This window comes from Trichechus manatus, unplaced genomic scaffold (assembly GCF_000243295.1).
Source record: "Trichechus manatus latirostris isolate Lorelei unplaced genomic scaffold, TriManLat1.0 scaffold00107, whole genome shotgun sequence".
Lineage (NCBI taxonomy): Eukaryota > Metazoa > Chordata > Mammalia > Sirenia > Trichechidae > Trichechus > Trichechus manatus.
In genome coordinates, this window is record NW_004444043.1 from 6,173,625 (window position 1) to 6,197,860 (window position 24,236).

The 24,236-nt window shown below is 38.1% G+C and overlaps 1 protein-coding gene and 1 pseudogene across 1 annotated transcript in view; one reads left to right on the plus strand and one right to left on the minus strand.

Moving 5' to 3' along the window:
* Positions 1-8,709: 8,709 nt before the first annotated feature.
* Positions 8,710-24,236, plus strand: part of CARNMT1 (carnosine N-methyltransferase 1) — a 46,464-nt gene continuing 30,937 nt past the window's right edge. The window contains exons 1-3 of the mRNA XM_004383288.2: positions 8,710-9,122; positions 16,879-17,074; positions 17,900-18,063. Of these exons, the coding sequence (XP_004383345.1) occupies positions 8,890-9,122; positions 16,879-17,074; positions 17,900-18,063 (593 nt within the window). The 5' untranslated portion in view covers positions 8,710-8,889. The remainder of the gene's footprint in view (positions 9,123-16,878; positions 17,075-17,899; positions 18,064-24,236) is intronic.
* On the minus strand, positions 18,064-20,704 carry LOC111821809 (BET1 homolog pseudogene; annotated as a pseudogene).

Genomic DNA, 24,236 nt, shown 5'->3' on the forward strand with positions numbered 1-24,236 from the left:
GGCAGATAAGTTAGGAAGTGTGTAAATAGGTCAGATTTTTGGCATAGGCTGAGCCCTGCCCTGAGTGATTTTTATGTAGGCCTATTTATCAGCAAGTAAAGTACACACAAGGATTTTACTTGGCATAAAGCATAGAGTACAATAAAATAAATTGAAGCCAAACACTAATTATACATATACATACGTAGTTATGCTTATAGTGTGGATGTATATTAAATTTAAAAAAAAAGTTGCTATCGAGTTGATTCTGATTCATGGCAACCCCATGTATGTCAGAGTAGAAGTGTGCTCCATAGGGTTTTCAATGGCTGATTTTTTGGCAGTAGATCGTTAGGCCTCAGAAGAAATTCTGAGGCACCTTTGAGTGGACTTGAACTTCCAACCTTTTGGTTAGTAGCTGAGCTCATTAATCATTTGCACCACCCAAAACCCAAAATACCAAACCCACTGCCACTGAGCTGATTCTAACTCACAGTAACCCTATAGGATGGAGTAGAACTACACTGTAGGGTTTCCAAGGAGCGGCTGATAGATTCGAACTGTTGACCTTTTGGTTAGCAGCTGAGTGCTTTAACCACTGCACCACCAGGGCTCCTTTTGCACCACCCAGGGATCCCTATATACTAAATCAGAGAGGATTTATTCCTTTAGCAAGATTTCTGTCACTTTATTATTTTCCCTGTTTAAATACGAAGGTAAGGTTATCATTAGTTGCTTTCCAGCAGCAAATCTCCCCTCTCCCTATTTTTCTTCTTAAAAGAAAGGCCTGATTTGTTTATGTATCAGGTGTCATGTGTTTCAGGTGCATGAAGATGATATTAATTAGTCTAAGCCACTCACGGTAATTCTATATCCTTTGTATATGGTTGGTTAAGAAATGGGAATGTAATGCATTTCTGGGAAGTCTGCTGGGGGCTTCTGAGAAATGTGTCCATACAGAAGAAAAGAGATAAATGGGAGGAAATAGACTTTCTTCATTGCTGGATTTGTTGTATGTGGGTGTGATGGCTGGAACTGTGGCAACCATTTTATGACTGGGAGGGACTAAGATAACATGCTGAAAATAGCAAAGCAGAAGGATAGAAAGGACTGGGTCCTTGCTAATATGAATGATATCAACAGCCTGGAGCTGTTCTACCTTGAAACTTCATGTTATTTCATATAGTAAGCTTTCTTATTCTTTAAGCTGATTTTAGTTCCATTTTCTGTTCATACTACTGAGAGCATCCTAACATATGCTCTCAAAGAGAAAGATGCATATGCGGTTTTGATCTATCAGTAGAACAACTCAGATGTGCGTTTTCTGTGTTGTTTCTAGAGACTTGAAAGGATTTTAAAGGGAGAGCCAGGAATCATGATAGAGTGTTATAGTGGTTCTGCTAGTTCAAAAAGGATAGCCCAATTTTATTCCATACTAATAACTTTGGAAAAGTTCAGGGCTAGAAAAGATCTTGAAGACTGGTTCTGTGGTGAAAAGGGAAGTAGAAAGTGACTGTCTTACTTCTAAGAAGTCTCCAGACCAAGCACAATCCTCTGGTCTGGCAGAGCCCTCATACAGCTTTTATGGCTCTTTTGCCCTGAAAATACTGTGGTAGTCCCATCTCTACCACTATAGGTAATTTAAAACAAACAAACAAAAAATCATTTGTAAAATACCTCTAAGGAAGTCCAACTAAATACTAATTTTTCCCATGATTACTATTTTGATGCTTTTCTTGGAAGTAATAAATATCAAACTCTTTATAAAATCTTCTCCTTGGGTGCAGTTGCTTTGCTGATGCCCTAAACATGCATTAGTATGCCTACTGGGTAACTTAGCCCTTGATGTCTGGATGGGAAAGCATGGAAGAATGTCAGTTCGAGTATTTTTTTTTAACTTGAAATTGCTCCACAACAAAAAATGACTTAGAAGTTACAAGGAATAGGAAGGAGGAGGAAAGGGGGTTTGTTTGTGAGCATTGAGTTTATGTTAATGGTGGTAGAATATTTTGGAAAAGGATAGCAATAATGATGGCATAAGATGAAAAATATAATCAATGCCATTGAATGGTAAATGTGGAAGTTGTGTTGGAGAATGTTTTTGTGTGTATATTTTCACCACAATAAAAAAAATGACTTAGAGCTTATGGAATGGTGTATTCATTTCCCAGGGCTGCCATAACAAACTACCACAAACTGGGTGGCTTAAAACAGCAGAATCATTCAACCACAGTTCTGGGGGCTACTAGTCTGAATTCAGTGTGACAGCAGGGCCATACTCCCTTCAAAGGCTTTAGGGGAAGATCCTGCCTTGTCCCTTCCAGTTTTGGTAGCCCCAGGAGTTCCTTGGCTTGTGGTAGTATAATTCCAGTCTCTGCCTCTATCTTCACGTGGCTGTCTTCCTTCTGTGTTTGTCTCTGTCTCTTCTTATAAAGACACCAGTCATACTGCAGTAGGGGCCACCCTACTCCAGTATGACCTCATCTTAATTTAATTAATACATATGCTAAGATGCTATTTCCAAATAAGGTCACATTCACAGGTATTAGAGTTAAGGACTTGAACATATCACTTTGGGGAGCACAAATCAATCCATAACGGATGGGAAGACATCTTTGCGGGGACTACTTTAGTGCTCCTGAAAGAGAGACTGGCTCCTAGCCGTAGATAACCTAGGATTTATTTTGTAAACTAACTTAGCACCTATAATTCACACAAAAACCCAGTTTACTTCACTTTTTACCCTCAGAATTTTAATAATAGTAATAGAATTTTCATTCCAAGTTTGAGAATAACTATTGAGAGATTTAAAACAATTTGTTTACAAAGATTGCAACTAGATACTGGTTCCTATGATTATGAATATAAAGATCCATTAAAGGTATAAGGTGACCATTGATAGGAATCATATTTCCAGTTCCGTAGTTGAGAGGATTCTTGTTATTTTAAGACCAAATCATGGTATACTTACCTTAGATCCAGCAATTACAACGAAGAGTAAAAAAACAGACAAACAAACAAACCGCTGCCATCAAGTCTATTCCGACTCATAGCTACCCTATAAGACAGAGTAGAACTGCCCCACAGGGTTTCCAAGGAGCTGCTGGTAGATTTGAACTGACAACCTTTTGGTTAGCAGCCGAGCTCTTAACCACTGCACCACCAGAACAAAGAGTAGAAAGGCAAAAACAGCTGATTCCAGGTCAAAGGCATACTCTTAAAGAGCAGAATTAATAGAGGAATTCCATGAATTAAAAATCCTAAATCCAGGAATGGTGATTATAAGGGGACCCTGATCTTGAGCCAAAGAAGCCCTTTGCTGCCTTTCCCTTTCTGCATGAGGTTCTTAGATCAACAGTGATTTTGGTCTTTGTTGATACAAAAGCTAGACACTTAACAGAAAGAGGAAGAAATAGTTTGTCTCTAAATATATTCCTTGGGGAATCTAATCTCTGAGTTCTGGTCAGCAAAATGTGTATCTTTTCTTGTCCGCCTATAATGTTAAATCATTGTAACATAATTATTTTCAAAGTAATGAGGTTTCTAAAAGTAAAAAGGACTTCATGAGACTTATTTAAGGATAGACATGATCAGCTTCAGAAAAGACAGTACATCCAGTGGTTAATAGTCTCTTGGGCTTGGCAGGCCTGCTTTCAAGTCTGGGCATTACCATTTACACTGGTCGAGCCACTTAAACTCTTTAAATTACAATGTCCTTGTCTATAAAAAAGGGGTTTGGGGGAGATGAGACTGTTGTATTAAGTTACATGTAATGATATATGTACAGTGTTTAACACATTGCCTGGCACTTGTAAATTCATTTATTCATACTACAAAATGGTTATGGAAAATAGTCACATGCCAGACACTGTGCTAGGTGCTGAGGATACAAGCATGAACAAAACTGATGCGCTTCCACCCTCAAAAAACTTACAGTCTAGTAGGCAAAGCAGCTGGCTAAAAGGTAAAGCAACATAATATATAATTACCATCCTTCCATGAGGTATCCACATGGTGGATGTGAGGCTAATAAAAATATACTTAGGATTAATAAATTAGTAGATACGCAGATTTCAAAGCCAATATTTACAAACATTTATTCATTATGAAACATCTTCGAGAATAATGAGGGAGTAACTTTGTTGATACGACTGGGAAAACTAGAGGTGTTTACATTAATCAAGTACCTGAAGTTGAAAAACAAGTTAAGACCTCCTGTTCAAACAATAGGATACGGAGTTGCTTTCTTTTCAATTTGTCATATTTAACAACATGGGAAAGATCAGCTTTGGAAATGATATCCAGGAATCCCATGCTGGATAAAACCTGTTGCGGTCAAGTCAACTCTGACTCATGGTGACGCTGTGTGTGTCAGAGTAGAACTATGCTCCATAGGATTTTCAATGGCTGATGTTTTGAAAGTAGATCTCCAGGCCTTTCTTCTGAGGCACCTCTGGGTAGACTTGAACCTCCAACCTTTTAGTTAGCAGTTGAGCGTGTTAACTGTTTACACCACTAAGGAACTCTAGTGAGCCTTAGGAAATAATTTAATAGGCAAATTGATAGCTGAAACAAACAAATAAAAACCCCAAAGCCATTGCTGTGGAGTTGAGTCTGACTCATAGCGACCCTACAGGACAGAGCAGAACTGCCTCATAAGGTTTCCAAGGCTGTAATCTTTACAGAAGCAGAATACCACATCTTTGTCCCAAAAGAGAAAGTTTGAAAGTTCCCATAATTTAAATATTCTATTTTTTTTTTTTAAATGAGAAAAGAGATTAATTTACTTAGAAACTCTTTCTGGGTTTAAATATAAAAATGTATAAGTATCGAGTAAAAGTTACAAATTTGTGTGCCACTAAGAAAAAGTTATTTTGAGATAATTGTAGATTCATATGCAGCCGTAAGAAAGAATTCAGAGATTTCATATACCCTTCACCCAGTTTCCCCCAATGGTAATATCCTGCATAACTATAATAAATAGCACACCAGGAAACTGACATTGATTGATAAAGCCCATGGACCTTATTCAGATTTCACCAGTTTTACATTCACTTGTGTGTGTGTATACACGTGTGTATTTATTTCTATGGAATTTCATCACATATTTGTGTGACCACCACACATAGTCAAGACAAAACAGTTCCATCTCAAGGATCCCTTGTGTTACCCCTTTATAGCCATAGCCACTTCCCTTTCTCCCCAGTACCCTCAAACCCTGGCAACCACTTATCTGTTCTCCATCTCTATAACTCTGTAATTTCGAGAATGTTGTATATGAGATCATACAGTATATAACCTTTTGAGATTTTTTTTTCACTCAGCATCTAATTCCCTTCAGATTCATCTAAGTTATTGCATATATCAATAATTGAGTCCTGTTTTATTGCTGAGTATTATTCTATAGAATGGATGTGCCACAGTTTAACCACTCATCTGCTAAAGGACCTCTGAGTTGTCTCCAGTTTTTGGCTTTTGCAAATAAAGCTGCTATGAATATTCATGTATAGATTTTTGTGTGAACATAAGTTTTCATTTCTCCAGGATAAATGTCCAAGAGTTCAATTGTTGTGTTGTATGGTAAGTGCACGTTTAGTTTTGTAAAAAACGAAAACTGCCATACTCTTTTTCAGAGTGGCTGTACCATTCATAGTCCCATCAGCAATGTATGAATGTATGAATGGACTGCTTAACTAACAGATGTCTGGAGTATCGAGAGAAAGCATGATGGCTTTTTTGGTGATTAATCCCTGGAGATTAACTGACCTCTTTCTGGTGAAAACATTCCAAAACTTTCAGTTCAAAAGGCTCCATGGTTTACAAAGATTTCTAGGGGAAACTCTTCACAAAGAAGTTAGATCAAAGAAGTCTGAAGAAAAGTGTTTTAAAACAAACTCAAATATTTATTCTAAATACACCTAAAAGATTGGGAGAAAACTTCATTTATTGAATGTATATACCAGGCATTTCCCACTCTATCTCACTTATTCTTCCCAAAGACCCTGGAAGAAGGCTAATATTATGATACAATCAAGGCTTCAAGTAACTTTTTCAACAGGTCACAGAGTTACTAAGCCGCAGAGTTAGAATGAGAATCCTATGCTTCTAATAGCTTCTAGCTGCCTTTAGCTCACTGCAAGAAACATAGGAGATAGTCAACACCTTTGTTGGAGGAGGGGTTAAGAATGAATGAAGTTCAACTCTTGCTATTTGTGTCCCTAAGTAAGAAAATTAATGTCTCAGAGTCTGTTTCTTCATTTGTTAAAAGTGGATAATAATAGCACCTTCACAGAGCTTTTATGAGGAACAAATAAGGTGATAAAATGGTTAAAAAAATTTTTTTAAAGTGTAAAATGATAAACAAATGTTAGCTAGCACAATATTTTTCAAGTATACTCAAAGTCATAACCAAATACTGATAAAATAAAAAGCACAAGACCTGCGGGGCTGTGGGGGTTGGGGTTTGGGGTAGGGAAGAATGCCAGTATGACCCAATGTAGATCACTGAATATTTCTGTTCTCCAGTTTCCTTATCTGTAAAATTATAAGTGTTTAAAGTTGAGCATCTTAATGAAACAGGCCCTAAGACTCTCACTAGGTTATGAGACAAAACCAAGAAATCCTCTACATACAGTTTATTACATTGCCCAGGATTGAGCAGTTGAAAAGTACTGTCATCCATGGCATTCTGACCTGTATCAGTTAGGTCAATTTGACCTATTTCAGTACATATCACAAATTATTAAATTTCTAATCTGTGTGTGTATATGAATGAAAATAGCATTAACAATTAATATGAGAATTTATTCATAATTTTTAAACACCAGTCTCTAATAATTGCATAGGGAAGGAATTGATATATTTGTCTGGGGAGGGGATATAAGTGTGATCATTAAGGTGGTGTGTCAACATAGCTGGGCCATGATTCTCAGTGGTTTGGCAGTTATGATATAGTTTGGCAGTCATATAATGATGTAATCACTTCCATGATGGGATCTGCTGTGAGTAGCCAATCAGTTGAAAGGGAGTTTCCTTGGGGGTATGACTTTCATCCAATATATGGTGGACTGTCTGGCAAGGCTCGTGGGCTTTTGCTCGCTGTAGATCCTGCAGCTGGCTCCTGTTCATCTGACCTCCAGTTCTTGGGACTTGAGCTAGCAGCTTACCTGCTAATCGTTGGTTTTCGCAGCCTGTGAGCCCGAGCCCTGCTGTCTGACTTGCTGATCTAGGGTTCGCCAGACCCTGCGGCTACATGAATCAGGAGAAGTCTCCAGCCTGACCCACAGACTTGGGATGTTTCAGCTTCTACACCCGCTTGAGCCATTTACTTGATATAAATCTCTCTGTATACATTTATATGCTTTACTGGTTTTGTTTCTCTAGAGAACCCAGCCTAGGACCATGAGTGTCTAGCGGGAGGGGTAAAGAAACTTTTCACATGTGCGACTCTCTGCATTTTCCTTTTGAACCATGTATTTAAAAAAATAGACTTTGAAATTTTAGAAAAATATTTTTAATGTAAGTATTAATAACTACAGTATTTACTTTAGCATTGCTTTTATTTCAGTTGGCAACCGGGTGATGCAAACAGATAAACGGATAATATGCTCTGCTGCTAGTGTTGAAGTCCATCCAGAGGTGCCTCAGAAGAAAGGCCTGGCAATCTACTTTTGAAAAATCAGCCATTGAAAACCCTATGGAGCACGGTTCTATCTTGACACACATGGGTTGCCATGAGTCAGAATTGACTCTGACAGCAACTGTCTACTGTTTTCTTTTTTAATTTCAATCATGAAAATATGTAGCCATTTCATTTTCAGTGTGATTATATCCTTCTAACAGAATCTATGGTACCTGCACATATCTAATTGTTCTAAATATAACAATCTTTCCCTTATTTTTACCATTATTTTGTAAGATTGATTTGCTAGGTGATGAGATTCTTCCAGGGCCTAACGACTCCCTGACTGGCAGATTAAATTGAGCTGAATGGATTATTTCCTATCAATAACAGATGTAGGCAGGGCAGCCCTTTTAGCCCTCAGACCAGAGAAAAATGCGGCAAAAAGTGAGTGAATGTAGGTGACGAAAAGGAGGGGGTTAAGTCCAGCATTGCTGAAGGCCACCATTAGATGCTAATGGGTATCCCTGGGCCAAAGCTGAGAGTATTAACGCTCCTGGCATTTTGATGGTCTTCTAAGGCACAGGTAGGGAATAGAGTTATATCCCTCTATTTTCTTCATCTTCTACCATCACCAGTCAGGGCGGGATTAGGACCTTCGCAGGCCCTTAAACACAGAAACTTACGGTGCCCCGCCCTTATGTGATTAAAAATAAAAATTCATTTAGGAAATTAATTAAAACTTAAATTTATGGTGAATCTAAAGCCTGCCTTCTAGATTTTCGTAATTCAAATTCCAATTAGTTCATCAAAATTGAACTTTTTCTTTCTTCTGCTTTGCTAATGCCTTAAACCTAGGTTTAGTTGCCTGTTCCACAATTTAGCTTTGCAGGCACTTCACCATCACCCACACGACCACTCGTAGGTACCAGCCGTGGCAGCCCCACCCCCCAGGGATCTCCTCCCGCGCTCCTCCTACCTGGCCCCTAGCCCCGTCCTCAGGACGCACCGTCGTGACGTCACGCGCGGACGCCGCCGAAGCCCGCCAGCAAATGAGCGCAGGCGGCCGTGGCCCTTAGTCGTACCCGCGCACGCGCTTGTGTTAGGGGATCTCTGAAGACCTGGCGGATCTCGGCGTGGATGGAGGCCTGAGGGCGGCGGGGGCGGAGCGCGCCGCGAGTTTGGGGTATGTTCGTGGCGGGCGCCGTCTAGAGGAAGGCCGAGCAGCCGCCACGACGCTTTCAGTCGCCACGAGACACAAGCGAGCCAGGCTTAGGGCCTCGGCGGCGATGCAACGACGGCGGCGCCCTCCGCCGCCCGCCTCGCAGCTGCCAGAGGGCTCCGGGGTAGGCGGCTGCGGTGTTGACGGTGGGAGTGAGGAAGTGGAAGTGCAGTTCTCCGCCGGGCGTTTGGGCTCGGCCGCGGCGGTTTCCGCGGCGGCCGCGCGCAGCACAGAGGAGGAGGAGGAGCGGCTCGAGCGCGAGCACTTCTGGAAGATCATTAATGCCTTCCGCTACTATGGGTAAGGAGCCTGTGGTGGACCCCAGCCCAACCCGTCAGGGTGCCCGCTGGTTGTGGCGGACCCGCCGGATCGGTCGTGCTTGCCGCGCTCGTCCTCCGGCCGCTACGCCCCCAGGGGCGCCCGACCGGGTCGCCTGAGCTGACCTCGGGGCCCCGGAGTCACCTTGCACCACCCCAGCCCCTCCCGGTCCTGCACACCCGCGTTTCTGCCGTGCTGTCTTCTGCTCAGCCGTGTGTCTTCTGACCTCAGGATCATGTTAGCTCTCTTGTCTTCCATCTGCGTTAAAGGTTTGGCTTTGAGGCCGGTGGGGATGACTGTAGCAATTTCAGATAGAAGACGATGGTGGTAAAGTCGTCCAGTGTTGGGCATGATTTGTATGTCTTGTCGATGCCCTCCAAACTGAACATACGGAGAGCCCAAGTTCACCCACACGTGGGATGCCATAGAACACATTTCCCTAACTGTTACCGACTCTTGGGAGCAGCATAAGATTTCCACCCTGCCTCGCTTGGCTCATGCACGTTTGTGGTGAGCGATTGATTGCTGCTGCTCAATGTTTTTAACTGGTGGGTGAATTTAAGGGGACAGGTGGTCCAGAAGTTCTGAAGTTTGCTGATTATTAATGAGGGAAATGCTGGAGAGGAGGCACGTATGAGCAGTCTTTAATGTTCTTGTATTCTGCAAATACGTATTGAATGGTGACTGTGGGCTGTGCACGGTGATATGACCTTTATGTATACTCTCTGTTCCTCACTGATAATTCAGCTTCCTTCCACTTCTAGATAGTGAATAGTGGATTTCTTGTAGATGTTAGAATAGCTTAATCACAAATTCATAATTCCAAGATCCAAACGAGACTTAACTCAGCTGGGTTTCAGATGAAGATAACACTTATTCATGTAAGAGATATGTGAGTCTACAGACGGCTATGTTCTGCGTCTACAATTGGAATCAGACCGACAGTTTTGCAGGCAAAACTGTTTTCTTAGTTGAGCTTCTGCTATACTGTATGCAGACTTTGTTTGTTCATCTTTGTCTTGTAGTTTATGTATATAAATCTCTTGCTTGTCTGTGACCTCCTCAAGGGCAGAGCATGAGCCTCATTTTTACCGCACTAGTGCCTGGCATAGTTGTTGATGTTCTATTTTTAACAAAAGAAGTAGCAAAGAAATACATCTGTCCTCGAATAATCTGTCAGTTTTTAATTGCTGGGTAAACTAGTGTGTTATTCTGAATTTGAAACATGTTTCATAAAGTTATTTAGAATCTGATTAAAGGTCCTTGGGTGGAACAAACGGTTTGCACTACTAACCTAAAAGTTGGCAGTTTGAGCCCCAGAAGAAAGGCCTGGCAATCTGCTTCTGTGACGATTACAGCCAAGAAAACCATATGGAGCATTTCTATTCTATAACACATCTGCGACATAAATGTTTGAGGTTCATAGATATTTACAAAATAATTTACTAAGTAAACCCAGGCAGAAGGACCATTACTTAAGGAGCCCAAAAGGTAAATAGTAGTTGGAGGATTTTATTAATCCAGATTTGAAATCTAAGGGAGGAAGGCAGACATCCAGAGAATTGAATTTGACTCAAGAATTGTACTTGGAAGAACCATGCAATGAGGGGAAGCAGCTGAACATCAGATAGCTAAAAGTGGTAGGTGTGGAAAAACCTGGTACATTTTACTGTTGAAATTTTGAGAAAGAATATTGGGAAATGCATTAGAAATATAGTAGACTCATTTGGTTGAATGTGTGTAATACTTGTACCTGGTTTTAATATATTAGCACCAATTTAAATTTAGTGTCTGATTAGGTATCAGATGAGCCTTGATCAAGCCTTTGAGTTGGCTGTATAGAAAAGGGCGTCTGTGTGCATATTCTGGTGGTTGTGATACTGTTTCTTATATTTACTCTCATCCCTCTCCTTTCCAAGTTTAATGTAGGATCAAAGAAAGTTTTATTTTTAAAAAAACTTTTTTTTTTTTGCGTGTACTCTCTAAATGAAACACTTCAAATTCATGAACTGAAAATAAACCCATTGCCTTTGAGTTGATTCTGACTCATAGCGACCCTACAGGATGGAGTAAAACTGGCCCAGAGAGTTTCTAAGGCTGAAATCTTTAGGGAAGCAGACTGCCATGTCTTTCTCCCATGGAGCAGCTAGTGGGTTCGAACTGCCGACCTTTTGGTTAGCAGCAAAGTGCTTAACCACTGTGCCATCAGAGCCCCTTTGGACTGAAAATACTATACGGTTAAAAATAGGCTTTTAAAATGTCGCTTAAAGAACTAGGTGAATGGAAAGCATTGTTTAGCGAGAAGCACACTGGATTGTTAATATTCCAACATTTTATGGTCTCCTAGACCTGCACTGTCCAATTCCATACCCATTAGTCACATCTGGCTAAATTTAAGTTTAAATTAATTAAAATTAAATACAATTTAAAATTCAGTTCCTCAGTCTCATTAGCTGCATTTCAAGTGCTCAGTAGCCACGTGTGGCTAGAGTCTGCTGTATTGGACAGTGGAGATCCAGAGCCTTTTCATCATCGTCTGATGGAGAGTCCTGTTCTTGATGCTTACCAAGTACTTTCAAATTTTAGAGGGTTTGGATTTATGGCAAAATGTCTTTTTGATCACTGTGTAGGAGATTTTAGATTAAAAAAATCAAAGGGCAAAAATGTCTTCTGGCTAATGTTTTTTCTTGCCAGTGGCTTAATTTTGTGCTTCCTACAGATTTTGCTGAGATGACATATTCTAATGAAGATAAATCTGGTTGTAGCATTGTAGTGAATAATAAAAATGTTGTTAGCTTTAAAAGACCACTCTTGTTATGAATGAAGAGTTACCTAGGCATGCAGAAAATACTACAGTTGAAGTAGCCAATGTCTTGTCAGAAACATCCCACCTTTAGAATAATGGTTAGGTGAGATTTTAAAAATTGAACTTTAAAACTAATTTTCACAGGTGAGCAGATAGGCATATAAAAAGATGAGCAGCGTGTTTAGGGTTACACAACCAAATTGTGGTGAGAGTCTGGCCTGAAATTCAGAAAATTATACACATAAATTTTACCCTGTAGTAATAAGCAGTGATACTAGTAAGACAAATTTAACCTTGGATATTTAATAAATAGGAGTCCCTGGGTGGTGCACACAGTTAACATGCTAACTGAAAGGTTGGAGGTTCTAGTCCACTGAGAGGTACCTTGAAAGAAAGGAAGGCCTGGCGACCTACTTCCGAAAAATCCTGTGGAGTACAGTTCTACTCTAACACACATGGGGTTGCTTTGAATTAGAATCGACTTGATGGCAGCTAGTACTGATATATTTAATAAATATTTAAATTGTGTTGAGACAGGCTTTATTTCTGATAAAGTATGTTTTTCTCTTTGGAATTCTTAAACTAGTTTAACTGGTGTAGAGGAATGGGCCATGGTCAGACTCACACACAGTGTCAGTCTTAGTCAAAGGCGACTTTCTCAGAGTTGGGGCCAAGACCAGCTTTTTTGGATTCTGGTGAGCTGGAGGTGGAGATACCTTTGAGGAAATATGTCCAGTGATTCTGCTTTCTTCCTGCAGCCCCCTGAGGATGTGGCCGCCTGATGCTGAGTTACTTCTGATACAGAATGTTTGTAAAACATTGATTTAAAAGCAAGGTTCAGCAAGGTGTTTCTTTAAAGGGCCAGATAATAAATATTTAAGGCTCTGAGGATCTGGTGGTTTCTGTTACAGCTGTTTAGCTCTGCCATTGTAGAGAGAGAGCAACCATAGACAGTATGTAAACAAATGGATGTGGCTGTGTTCTGGTAAAAATCTGTTTAGCAGAAACAGGCCAGGTAGCCATTGGGCCATATAGTTTGCCAACCCCTGCCTTAAAGCACATTGATAGTGTAAGTATTGCCAGAACAGTGAAGTTAGTCCCAATTATAATGGTATGGTAAGGATTGGACTATTTTCTCAACTTTGGTAAGACCGCTATCCACTTTAAGAATGTCACTGTTGATGTATGTTAAGGGCAGCTTTGCACACATTAGGTAAGCAAGGGATAAAGGCTATGCTGCATCTCAGCCTGCTCTTTGTAGTTACTTAACTTCTGTACTAGGAATTGAAAGCACATTTGTGTATGCGCCTCCAACCAACCCAAGTCTCCTCAGCAACGCTGCAACTGTGGAAATAAACAGTGTCTACGAAGAAACCAAAGTGGCACCTTGGAAGCATAACTGTAAATTTATTGATTGCTTTTTCCATATGCTGAGGTATGGAGATTCAATAGTGACGTAGATGTGTCATGTATTTTAGAAGAATTCACCTGATAGTGGCAGTGGTGGTGGGGTTTTATTAATGCAGGGTAAAATTTATGTGTACAATTCTGGTTTTCAGGCCAGACTCACCACAATTTGGCTGTGTAACCTTAGGCAAGTTGCTCACCTTGTTATATGCCTATCTCCTCATCTGTGAATTTCAATTTTTAAAGTCTCACCTAACCATTATTTCTAGGCTGGGAATAACATTTCTAGGTAGTCTTTGGGAATCATAATGAGGGTGTGAGGTAAAGCAGCAGGGATGAGGTAATTTGCAGATAGTTTTATGAAGTAGCATCAAAGGATCTGGGCTTCCTGATTATGGGTACTGAGAGAAGAGGCATTTTAGGATGACTTTGGTTTCTGACTTGGGTAGATGTATGGTACTCGATTCATCAATAAGAGTAATATAGGTGAAGTGGCAAGATTTTGAGTGAGGTATGTGTTTTGTTTAGATATGATGAGTTTTGAGGTGTGGGCAGGCTGTTGTAGGGCATCGGTACCCAAGAATACTGGGAATGAGACTATGTAACCTGTTGACAATGAATTGTAAACTGCTGCAGCTCTGCTGCCTAACTTCTTGTTACTAGCTGCCATAGAGGCAGCCCCAGACTCATGGCAACCCCATGTACAACAGACCAAAACGCTGCCTGGTCCTGTGCCATCCCCATAATCAGTTGCAGATCAGACCATTGTGATCCATAGAGTTTTCATTGGCTGATTTTTCACAAGTAGATTGCAAGGACTTTCTTCCTAGTCTGTCTTAGTCTGCAAGCTCCACAGAAACCTGTTCAGCAACACACAAGCCTCTACTGAGAGAGGAGTGGTGGCTGCACATCAGGTGATTGAACCCAGGTCTCTCGCATCTAAATGACCAGGAGTTGGGAAATAGCTAAGTAAATTTTGGCTGCATAAAATGGAATGATGAACAGCCATTATAGTCATTACATTATGTTGGAGAACTTTTTTCTGACCTAGGAAGATGCTTATGATAAGGATGAAGAATTACAAGTACTTCTCAAACTTTAATGTGTTTACGCATCACCTGAGAATCTTATTAAAAGGCAGATTCTGATTCAGTGGGTCGTGGGTGGGACCTGAGATTCTGCATTTCTAACCACTTCCAAGTGATCTGTTCTGTGTACCACATTTTGAATAGATGACTTTATCTTCAACAACAGACAAGAGATAAATATGCCAAAAAGGTTAGAAGTGGCTGCCTCTATAAGAAAAACCAAAAAACCAGACCCGTTGCTGTCGAGTCGAGTCATAGCGACCCTATAGGACTGAGTAGAATTGCCCCATAGAGTTTCCAAGGAGCACCTGGTGGGTATAAACTGCCGAACTTTTGGTTAGCCTCTGTAAGAGGCTTTTTTCCCTGAGTCCTTTTACTTTGCTGTAATTTTAATGTTTTTGCTGTGAACATATTAGTTATATAAATTAGATATGCTTACTATTTTTTGAGCAGTTATGTTTTCAGGCACTGGGCTAAGTGTTGTACTTGCATTATTTTGTTCAGTTTTCAATGAAACCCTATTAGGTAGGCAGAGGAGCATATTGTTACCTGCCTCATAGCATTTTAAGGAGATGTTCCAGAGTAATCCATATTAAGTGACATGGTTTAGTGTCTAGATTTATTAAACTTCAATGAATGGTAGCTGCTATGATCCTCCTCATAATTTTTGTTGTTATTTATTGTCTTGATTTTGTAGATGAGACAGTTGGAGCCCAGACAAAGGAAGTAATTTGCCCAGGGTCACTTAGCAAATAGCTGGCATAACTTGGATTTCAACCCACATCTGTTTGACTTCAAAGCTCACTTCTATACTGTCTCCAGGGAAAAAAATAGAAAATCATTGCAGCCACTGCTGACTTGATCCCTTCACATTATCTACACGGCACCCACCCTCCAAAAAAAAAAAAATACAGAAGCTTCTAAATACATGCCAGGTTTCTGCTTAAATTTTGTTAAGGGCTTCTTCTGGACTTCTTTAAACATTACTGTTCAGAAATTAGAGAGTAATTTAGCACAAGAAAGTAAAAAAGAATTATTTGGATGTATAGAGAGATTCTGGCACCTAAATGAAAACAGTACATTTTATTTTCCTTAAACATTGAATAAATGCAAAAGAATATTTAAAAGAAATACACATGGATTTGCATATGTGTGTGTGTAATGTAAAAGTGATGCAGTGAACACCCGTGAATCTACCACTCAGTTTAAAAAAAGAAAATTATCCTGTCTCTTTTCCTTCAGAAAGTCTTGACTTTTCGTTTCTTAATTTCCTTTTAGTTTTTCCACTTATGTTCAATCCCTAAAATGATATCTTGTTTAATTTTATATAAAATGGAATTGTATATTATGTATTCTTATGCAGCTTGCTTTTTTCGACAAATATATTACATTTTTGAAGTTTAGCCATGTTACTGTAACTGAGTTACTCATTTCACTGTATTCTGTTGTATAACTAAACAATTTCTTCCTGCAGTCTACTTGTGATGAACCTCTGGGTTGTCTCCAGATTTTTTGTTTCTTATTTCATTGTTTTGTTGAATATTGTTTAAGTTTTTTGGTGCCCATGTGCAAGAGTTTCTTAAGAGTGTATGTCTGCCTAGAAGTATAATTGCTAGGTCATAGGGCACGTGATAATGCTAAATTATTTTCCACAGTGGTGTACTAATTTATGCACCGTCCATCAGTGTGTATAATGTTCTAATTATTCCACATGTTCACCAGCGTTTTATATTGTCAGGCTTTTAAGTTTTACCCATCCGATTTATGTAAAACTGCATTTCATTGTGAGCATGTATTTAACTTTTTAAAATGGTCTTCTCTTTTCTGGTCTTATAAATAAGTAGTTCCCAAAGTTGCCTTTAAAGTTATCTAGAAACTTTCAGAATGCTAATTATGAATCTTACATGTAAAACTGTATAGAGTTTCAGTTCTTCAGTTGCTTACTACTTTTGCAGTACATAAGATCTTTTATGATATTTTTAAAAAATTCAACACGGGTGGCTTTTAGTAGTTAACTAAAATATACTTTGTGTATATTCTTTAGTTTCAAAGTAGCATTCTACAACTTACTGGTGGAGAAATCTAAAGTATTCAACTAGTTTTGCTGATAATTTTCTTTGAAAATTGAAATAGAAATAAATGAATTGCACATTAACCCTCTTTATGTTTCCTTTTTTCCCCCTTTAATTGGTGTAGAAGTTCACTTTTATTAGTCATAAGCCATTCGTCACTTATTTGGTTGCTTAAGGAAAAAATTATAATAAAGTAAAAACACATAAAACTTTCTAAATTGAAATCCACTTAGGTAGAAGGTTGTTAATGACAGAACAGTAGCCAACATTATCAGGGAATAATTGTCAGAAAGTAAGCCTTAAAATAAGATGGGCCTCTGGTGAGAATTCTTTTGCCAATTTAAAAAATACCTTTTATGTTCTAGCACCAGTATGCATGAGCGAGTGCATCGAACAGAAAGACAGTTCCGATCACTTCCAGCTAATCAACAGAAACTACTTCCTCAGTTTCTTCTTCACTTGGACAAGATCCGGAAGTGCATTGATCATAATCAAGAAATACTGCTGACCATTGTGAATGATTGCATACATATGTTTGAAAATAAAGAATATGGAGAAGATGTATGTGAAAGTTTGTTTTGTTTGCTTTCATTTTGGGTTTAACCTTTGTATTTTGAGGTCTTGAGTTTTTCCTTCTGGATTTCATTTTTACAGTTTCGCAAATATAATTTACAGAGTGTTTTCACTGAGATGCTCGGTCACTTGATTAGGCTTAATATTTAATAGAACAAGATGCCAGAAACTAGATTTGTACACTGATTTTTTTTAATATTATGAATTGTTTGCATTTTGATACACTTCAATAGTGTTCTGACTATTCTGGCATATAGGGTTAGTGAGTAAAATGTTTAAACAACTTTACTAGCTCTGTAAAATTAATTTCCCTTGCTAAACATTTTTTCAGTATCTTGTATCTACTGATACTCATCTTTTACTTTAAGAAATTAATTTCACTTATAAATCTCAAGGGGCTGGCAGTAATTGGAACTGAAGTCCTCTTTTTGTATCCACAGGATAGATACAGTTGGGCCACTCCATGTTAGCCTCTCCATGCTGCCCAATCAATGACCTGGAGGGACTTTCTTCCCTCTCTTAGAGAGAGAGGATGTTCGGTCTCCATAGCAGCTCAGTTCTGGTCCTCTCCTGAGTACAGACTGCTTAATTATATGGTGGTTTTATGATTAATGGACCTTAATCTATTAAAGATTGAGGTGAGACCACCAAACTCTTTTCATTTACGATCTCAAGCTGCACTGAATCCTGGTTGAGGTGAGAGGCTAATGATATGCCTGCTAAACCACCTATTTAGCCCTTTAGTAGCATGTCTAACCATATTCAAGATGGGTTGCTTTCTCAGAAGCTGATTGGTTTCTGTTTTTTAAACAGGGGAATGGAAAGATTATGCCTGCATCTACATTTGACATGGATAAGTTAAAATCCACACTGAAACAGTTTGTGAGAGACTGGAGTGAAACTGGGAAAGCAGAGAGGGATGCCTGCTACCAGCCAATCATTAAAGAAATTTTAAAAAATTTTCCGAAAGAGAGATGGTAAATAGTACTTGTTTTTAACCAGTTTGCTTAAGCGGTAAATGTTTTGAGTTTTTCTGTAAGACATTTCATGGTCCCGATTCATTTTTATAGCTGTCTGCCTCTATGTCTGGGTGTTTTATTCCTTAGTGGGTACTTTGTCCATATAAAGTTGCAAGTTAATATTTTGAATAATTTTTGCTATACTACTTAGTGGAAATTATTTAGAAACTAAATAATGAGGTTAGATTAAACATTCATTATCAATGATGTCTATCTTTTTATACCTTGCTTTGTGGCAGGGCAAAAACCTGCAAGCTTTTAATTTTCCTCATTATGACATACAAATAAATGAAGGATCTGTGGCTTAGAGCAGAGGTGCTTAACTTTTTTGTGCCATGGACCCTTGGGCAGCCTGTTGTTCGCAGATCCGTTTTCAGAATGACATCTTTAAGTGAATAAAATGAAATGCATAGGATTATAAGTAAACCAATTATTTTGAAATACAGGTGTCAAAATACTTAAAAAGCAGGTTTGTGATGTAATATATGTGCTTTCTATTATATGTCGCATTAAATAAAATTTAACAATTGTGATTATATGAAAATACTGAATAGTACATACTTTATTTTGAGAAACTCAACAACTGTAATGTGAAAAGAAAATATATATGGTTTTTATTGGTGATAAAGTTACAGGTCCTTCTAAAACTGTTATTGTTTGTTGCCTACATTCATGGTTGAAAAAATATCAGTTAAATGTTAATGAAAATTTAAATGTAGTTTTTTTTCCCCATCCGATTCATGGACTGAGTGAATTCTGTCCACAGACCCGTTGGGTCCATGGATCCCAGGTTAGGAAACTCTGGCTCTGAGGCTACGTATTTAAAGAGAACAACTGGGTGGACTGTTATTCTGAGGTAGCTGTTATATTTTAAAGGATCTTTGTAGAGAGTCTCCTTCCCTTACTCATTGATTGCTATCTTTGTTTGGGTGTATCCTTCTAGAAATTTCAATGTCTGTGTGTCTTTTTTTTTTTTTCACTTATTAATTTGAAATAATTTTATAATTACAGGAAAGTTGTAAGAATTATACAGAGATAGCTCATATACCTGTTACCTAAATTCACCAATTTTTAATATTTTGCTACATTTGCTTTATCATTTTCTTCGCACCCAATGTGTGTATAATAAAACCACATGGACACACAGTCATGTTTTAAACTGTTTAAGAGATTAGTTTTCACACATCATGCCTTTTTACTGCTTAATAATACAGTTTATTTCCTAAGAACAGCATTTTCTTATAAACAGTGCAGTTATCAAATTGAAGAATTTTTTTTTTTTTTTTTTTTTTACTATCACCTGAGTTTAATAATCCAGTAAATGACAAAAAAGACAAAGAATGAAAACAGCATCATATAGCAGAACAGGTTGGTTTGGCTTGCTCTGGATAAAATCTTCAGTTTCCCCATAGTTTTACCTGGAAATCCGGTTGTAGAGTCAAATTGTGAATCCATTTCAGCTGATAATTTATTTTGATGTTTAACTTCATGGCGTATTTCAGTGGAAAGAAATTTTATAGCAGTTACTTTGCTTCTCAGACTTTCAGTGAGTCGTTTTCTTCTTCGCAGGCATTGTATCCACTATCAGCATAGCCATAATTCTCATAATTTCCAGGAGGTACTCGTTTGCCCAGGCCTGCTTGCCTCATCCTACCAGAAGAGGGAGGGAAAAGGCGGGAAGACGGTAGGAAGGAAGGGGCCAGGGAATTGCCCTGACTGCATCTTCAGCACCAGGGTCTGGCAGAACATCAGCTTCTCCCAAAATGCCATGACATTAGTGGAGTCCAAACACTGCGCTGGCTGATCAAACTGAGGAATGTAACCTTGATATAATTCTGTTCTCTACAGTATCAGCAATTATCTCAATAATGTCTTTCATTATATTTATTTTTCCTTCCAGTGTAGAATCCAGCTTAGAATATTGTATTTCATTTAATTCTCATGTCTTTTAATCTTTTATGGAACAGTTCCATGGACTTCCTTTGTCTTTCATGACATTGACATTTTTTAGAAATTCAAGGAAGTTATTTTATAGAGTATTCCTCATCTTGAGATTATCTGGTGTTTCTTCATGATTAGATCCAGATTATAAATCCCTAACCATAGCTGTCATTGTGTTCTTTTCAGGGTATCACATGCAGAGACATACAAAGTCTATCAGCCTGTTATTGACACGCGCTTCATTGATGATGCTAATTTTGATCACTCATTCAAGATGTTATTTGGTTTCTCCATTGTTTAGTTACTATTTCTCTTCTTGCAACTAATAAGCAATTTCTGAGGCCCCAATTATTTTAGGCCACATAAGTAATATCCTGTACCTCATCAAACATTCCCCTCCAGAATTATTATCGTGCATTGATGATTCTTGCATGAACCAATCTTTATTATGATAGTTGTGGATTGATGATTTTCAAATTCTACTATTCTTTCCACAGTTATCCATTGGCATTCTACTGCATGAAAGAGTCCGCCCTTCTTCCCTATCCATATGTCTAACTATTATCAGGATGGACTCATTGTTCTTATTTTATTCAGTGAGTTATAATCCATTGTTGTTAGTTGCTTTAGAGCTAATTCCAACTCACGGCAATCCCATGTGTTAAAAGAGTAGAACTGCTCCATAGGGCTTTCTTGGCTGTAATCTTAATAGCAGATTGCCAGGCCTTTTCTTCCATGGTGCCACTGGGTGGGTTCAAACCTCAGCCAAGCTCAAACTGTTTGCGCCACTTACAGACCTTTATAATCCATTACTGTTGTTTTTTAAATTTTGTTGTACATTCAGATTGCCTCAGAATTGGTCAGCAGGAGTCCTGTCTTATCATTTGTCTTTTAACTGTTTGGGGTTTTTTTGATAGCAAAATTTATCCATTTTTTGTTTGCATCTGGATCTTGAGTCATAGTTAGACAGACTTTCTTTACACTCATGTTGTAGAAGGATATGCCGTGTTTTCTTCTAGTGTTTGTATAGTATCCTTTTTTTACATTTAGATTTCTATCAGCAGACCCAAATCTAGTTGATATTTTAGTATACTTTCATGGTATTCCATTGTACAATTATGCTATAATTTACTCAATGTATTCCCTATTGTTGGGCAGTCATACGTAATCATATCTAAGTTTTTGCTCAAAGAAACAGTATGCATTTGGGTAACTATATCTGGCAAGAGCATGTGCCTTATAAATTTCGATGTTGCCAAATTATCCTCTCAAAAAGATTTTAGGAGTTACATTATTTTTGTCCAGTGTGTGAAATTTTTTGTTTTCTTGGGGACATTTAAATTTGATATTCCCATTTGTTCTTGGTCCCTTAAGTTTGTAGATTCCAAAATGAAATGGGAAGCTCTGCAGTTTATTTTTGAAAATAGTACTTAACATGCTGTGAAATATGTGTTATAACTGTTTTTATAAATGAGGGACCTTTGCTCAAGAAATTAATCTTTTGTCCAGCATCACATAGCATGTAAAGTTCAGATCCCAAAGTCATTTCTCTTTATATTACTATACATTATAAATCAACATTCTCATTTTTTAGATGGATTACTTTCAGTAAGTTCAATTATGAATTGCTTTGAAGATAAAATGATAAAAAGAAATAATGTAGTTAAGGTTCCAAAAGCCGACTTGATATATAATACATTTATTGTTGGCTGACGTTGAGTTGGCTCAGACTCATGATGACCCATGCACAATGAGATCGGACCATTGGACTCATGGTGATCCATGCACAAGGAGATCAGAGCATAGGGTTTTCATTGGCTTATTTTTGGAAGTAGATCACCAGGCCTTTCTTCCAATACATCTATAGTATTAGTATGTAATACTACTATAATAGTAGTTAAAAGTTGAATAAAACAAAACAACAAAAAAACCAAACCCGTTGCTGTTGAGTTGATTGTGACTCATAGTGACCCTATAGGACAGAGTAGAACTGCCCAATAGGGTTTCCAGGGAGCAGCTGGTGGATTCAAACTGTTGGCCTTGTGGTTAGCAGGCGAGCTCTTAATCAGTGCACCACCAGGGCTGTATAAGTTGAACAGAACTATAGTAATAGTTATGGGTTAAATTTGCTTATTTGGGCTGGTCTTGGAACCAACCACTAATGCAACATTGTTCTGTGGGAAAATGCTTGGTGTTTTTGTCTAAAGGAAATGTATTTCTCCATTGGTTCTTTTTTTCCTTCTCTTTGCAAGTCATGAGATCCACAGTGAAAATAAATTTGAAAATTGATAATCTCACTCCTTGGGATTCTGGTATAAGCCTGTAGTTGATTGTATGTTCTTGCTTGTAAAGTAGAAGAGCACATAAGATGTTTTGGTAGAATGTTAGTTAGGACAATGGTAAATATTTCCACTGTAGAGTGAATTTATAGAATGCAAAAATAAATCAGAAATGTGTCAGAATTTTATTACAGTTTTATAATGTAAAGTTGTAGTATTCAATTTTTAACTTTGGCATTATGCCGTAACAATTTGTCAGTACTGTTTGCTCCTAGTTTTCTTTTGAGGTCAGTAAATAACTATACTAATTAGGCTTATTTTCAGAGTGTTCCCTTATACCCCTTCTCAGTCAATCCTCTCTTACCTGAAACAACCACTTTTCTCATTTCTGTCGTTACAGATTAGTTTTCCCTGTTCTAGGACTTCATATAAACAGTCATTCAGTATGTCCATTGCACTGTGTGTGGTTTATTCAGATTGTGGCATGTATCAGTGGTTCATTCCTTTTTATTGCTGAGTAGTATTCCTTAGTACAAATATAACAATACAACACGATTTTTCTGTCTTCCTCTTGATGGTCAGGAGGCTTCTAGTTTTTCTCTATTCGGAATAAAGCTGCTGTGAACATCCACACGCACATCTTTTTGTGGACGTATATTTTCATTTCTTTTGGATAAATTGCTAGAAGTATAATTGTCGGTCTAAACAGTAGGTATATGTTTAGTTTTACAAGAAACTGCCAGATTTTTCTAAATTGGTTATACTACTTTATGTTGTTGTCAGATGCTGTCAAGTCGGTTCCAAACCATAGTGACCCTATGTGCAACAGAAATAGGTTTTCATTGACGAGTTTTTTCAGAAGTAGACTGCCAGTTCCTTCTTCCTAGTCTGTCTTAGTCTGGAAGCTCTGCTGAAACCTGTCCACCAAGGGTGACCCTGTGGTATTTGAAATACTGGTGGCATAGCTTCCAACATCACAGCAACATGCAAGCCACCACAGTACAACAGACTGACAGATGTGATACCACTTTATACTCCCACCAGAAATGTTCCAGTTTCTCTACATCCTCACCAGTATTTGGTGGCGTCAGTCTTTTTAATATCAGCCATTCTTGTAGGTTTGTATTGGTATGTGGTTAGTTTACATTTCCCTAATGACTTGTGAAGTTGAGTATACTTTCATGTGCTTATTGCATATTCACTTACCTTCCTTTGTAAAATGTTCAAACCTTTTGGCCATTTTTTTTTTTTTTTTTAATTAGTAGTCTTTCATTGTTGAGTTGTAGATGTTTATATATTCTGGATACAAGTACTTTGTCAGAGATATGTTTTTTGAATATTTCTTCTAGTCTGGTTTGTGTATTTTTTTTGTAATGATGTCTTTTAATGAAGTTTTTAATCTTGATAAGTGTAATTTATATTTATTTCTTTTATCAGTATTGTTTTCTTTGTTATCTGAGAAATCTTTGCCTTGCCCCAGGTTGTAAACATATATTTCTACTTTTTCTTCTAAAAGCTGTATTGCTTTGGCTGTTACATTTATATCATCCATCTCTAATTAATTCTGCCATATGGTATTAGGTAGGGGTCAGGTTCATTTTCTCCTGTATGGATATCAGATTTTATGATAAAAAGACTTTACTTTCCTCCATTGAATTGCTTTGGTACCTTTGTTGAAAATCAGTGAGCCATATATGTGTTGGGTACATTTTTGGACTTTATTCCACTGCTGCTCATTAGAACTTTCGGCATTGATGGAAATGTTCTGTATCTGGAGCTCTTCAGTATGGAAGTCACTAGTCACATGTTGCTACTGAGCATTTGAAATGTGGCTAGTGTGACCGAGTAACTGAATTTTTTTTTTTTTTAATTGTACTTTAGGTGAAGGTTTACAGAACAAATAGTTTCTCA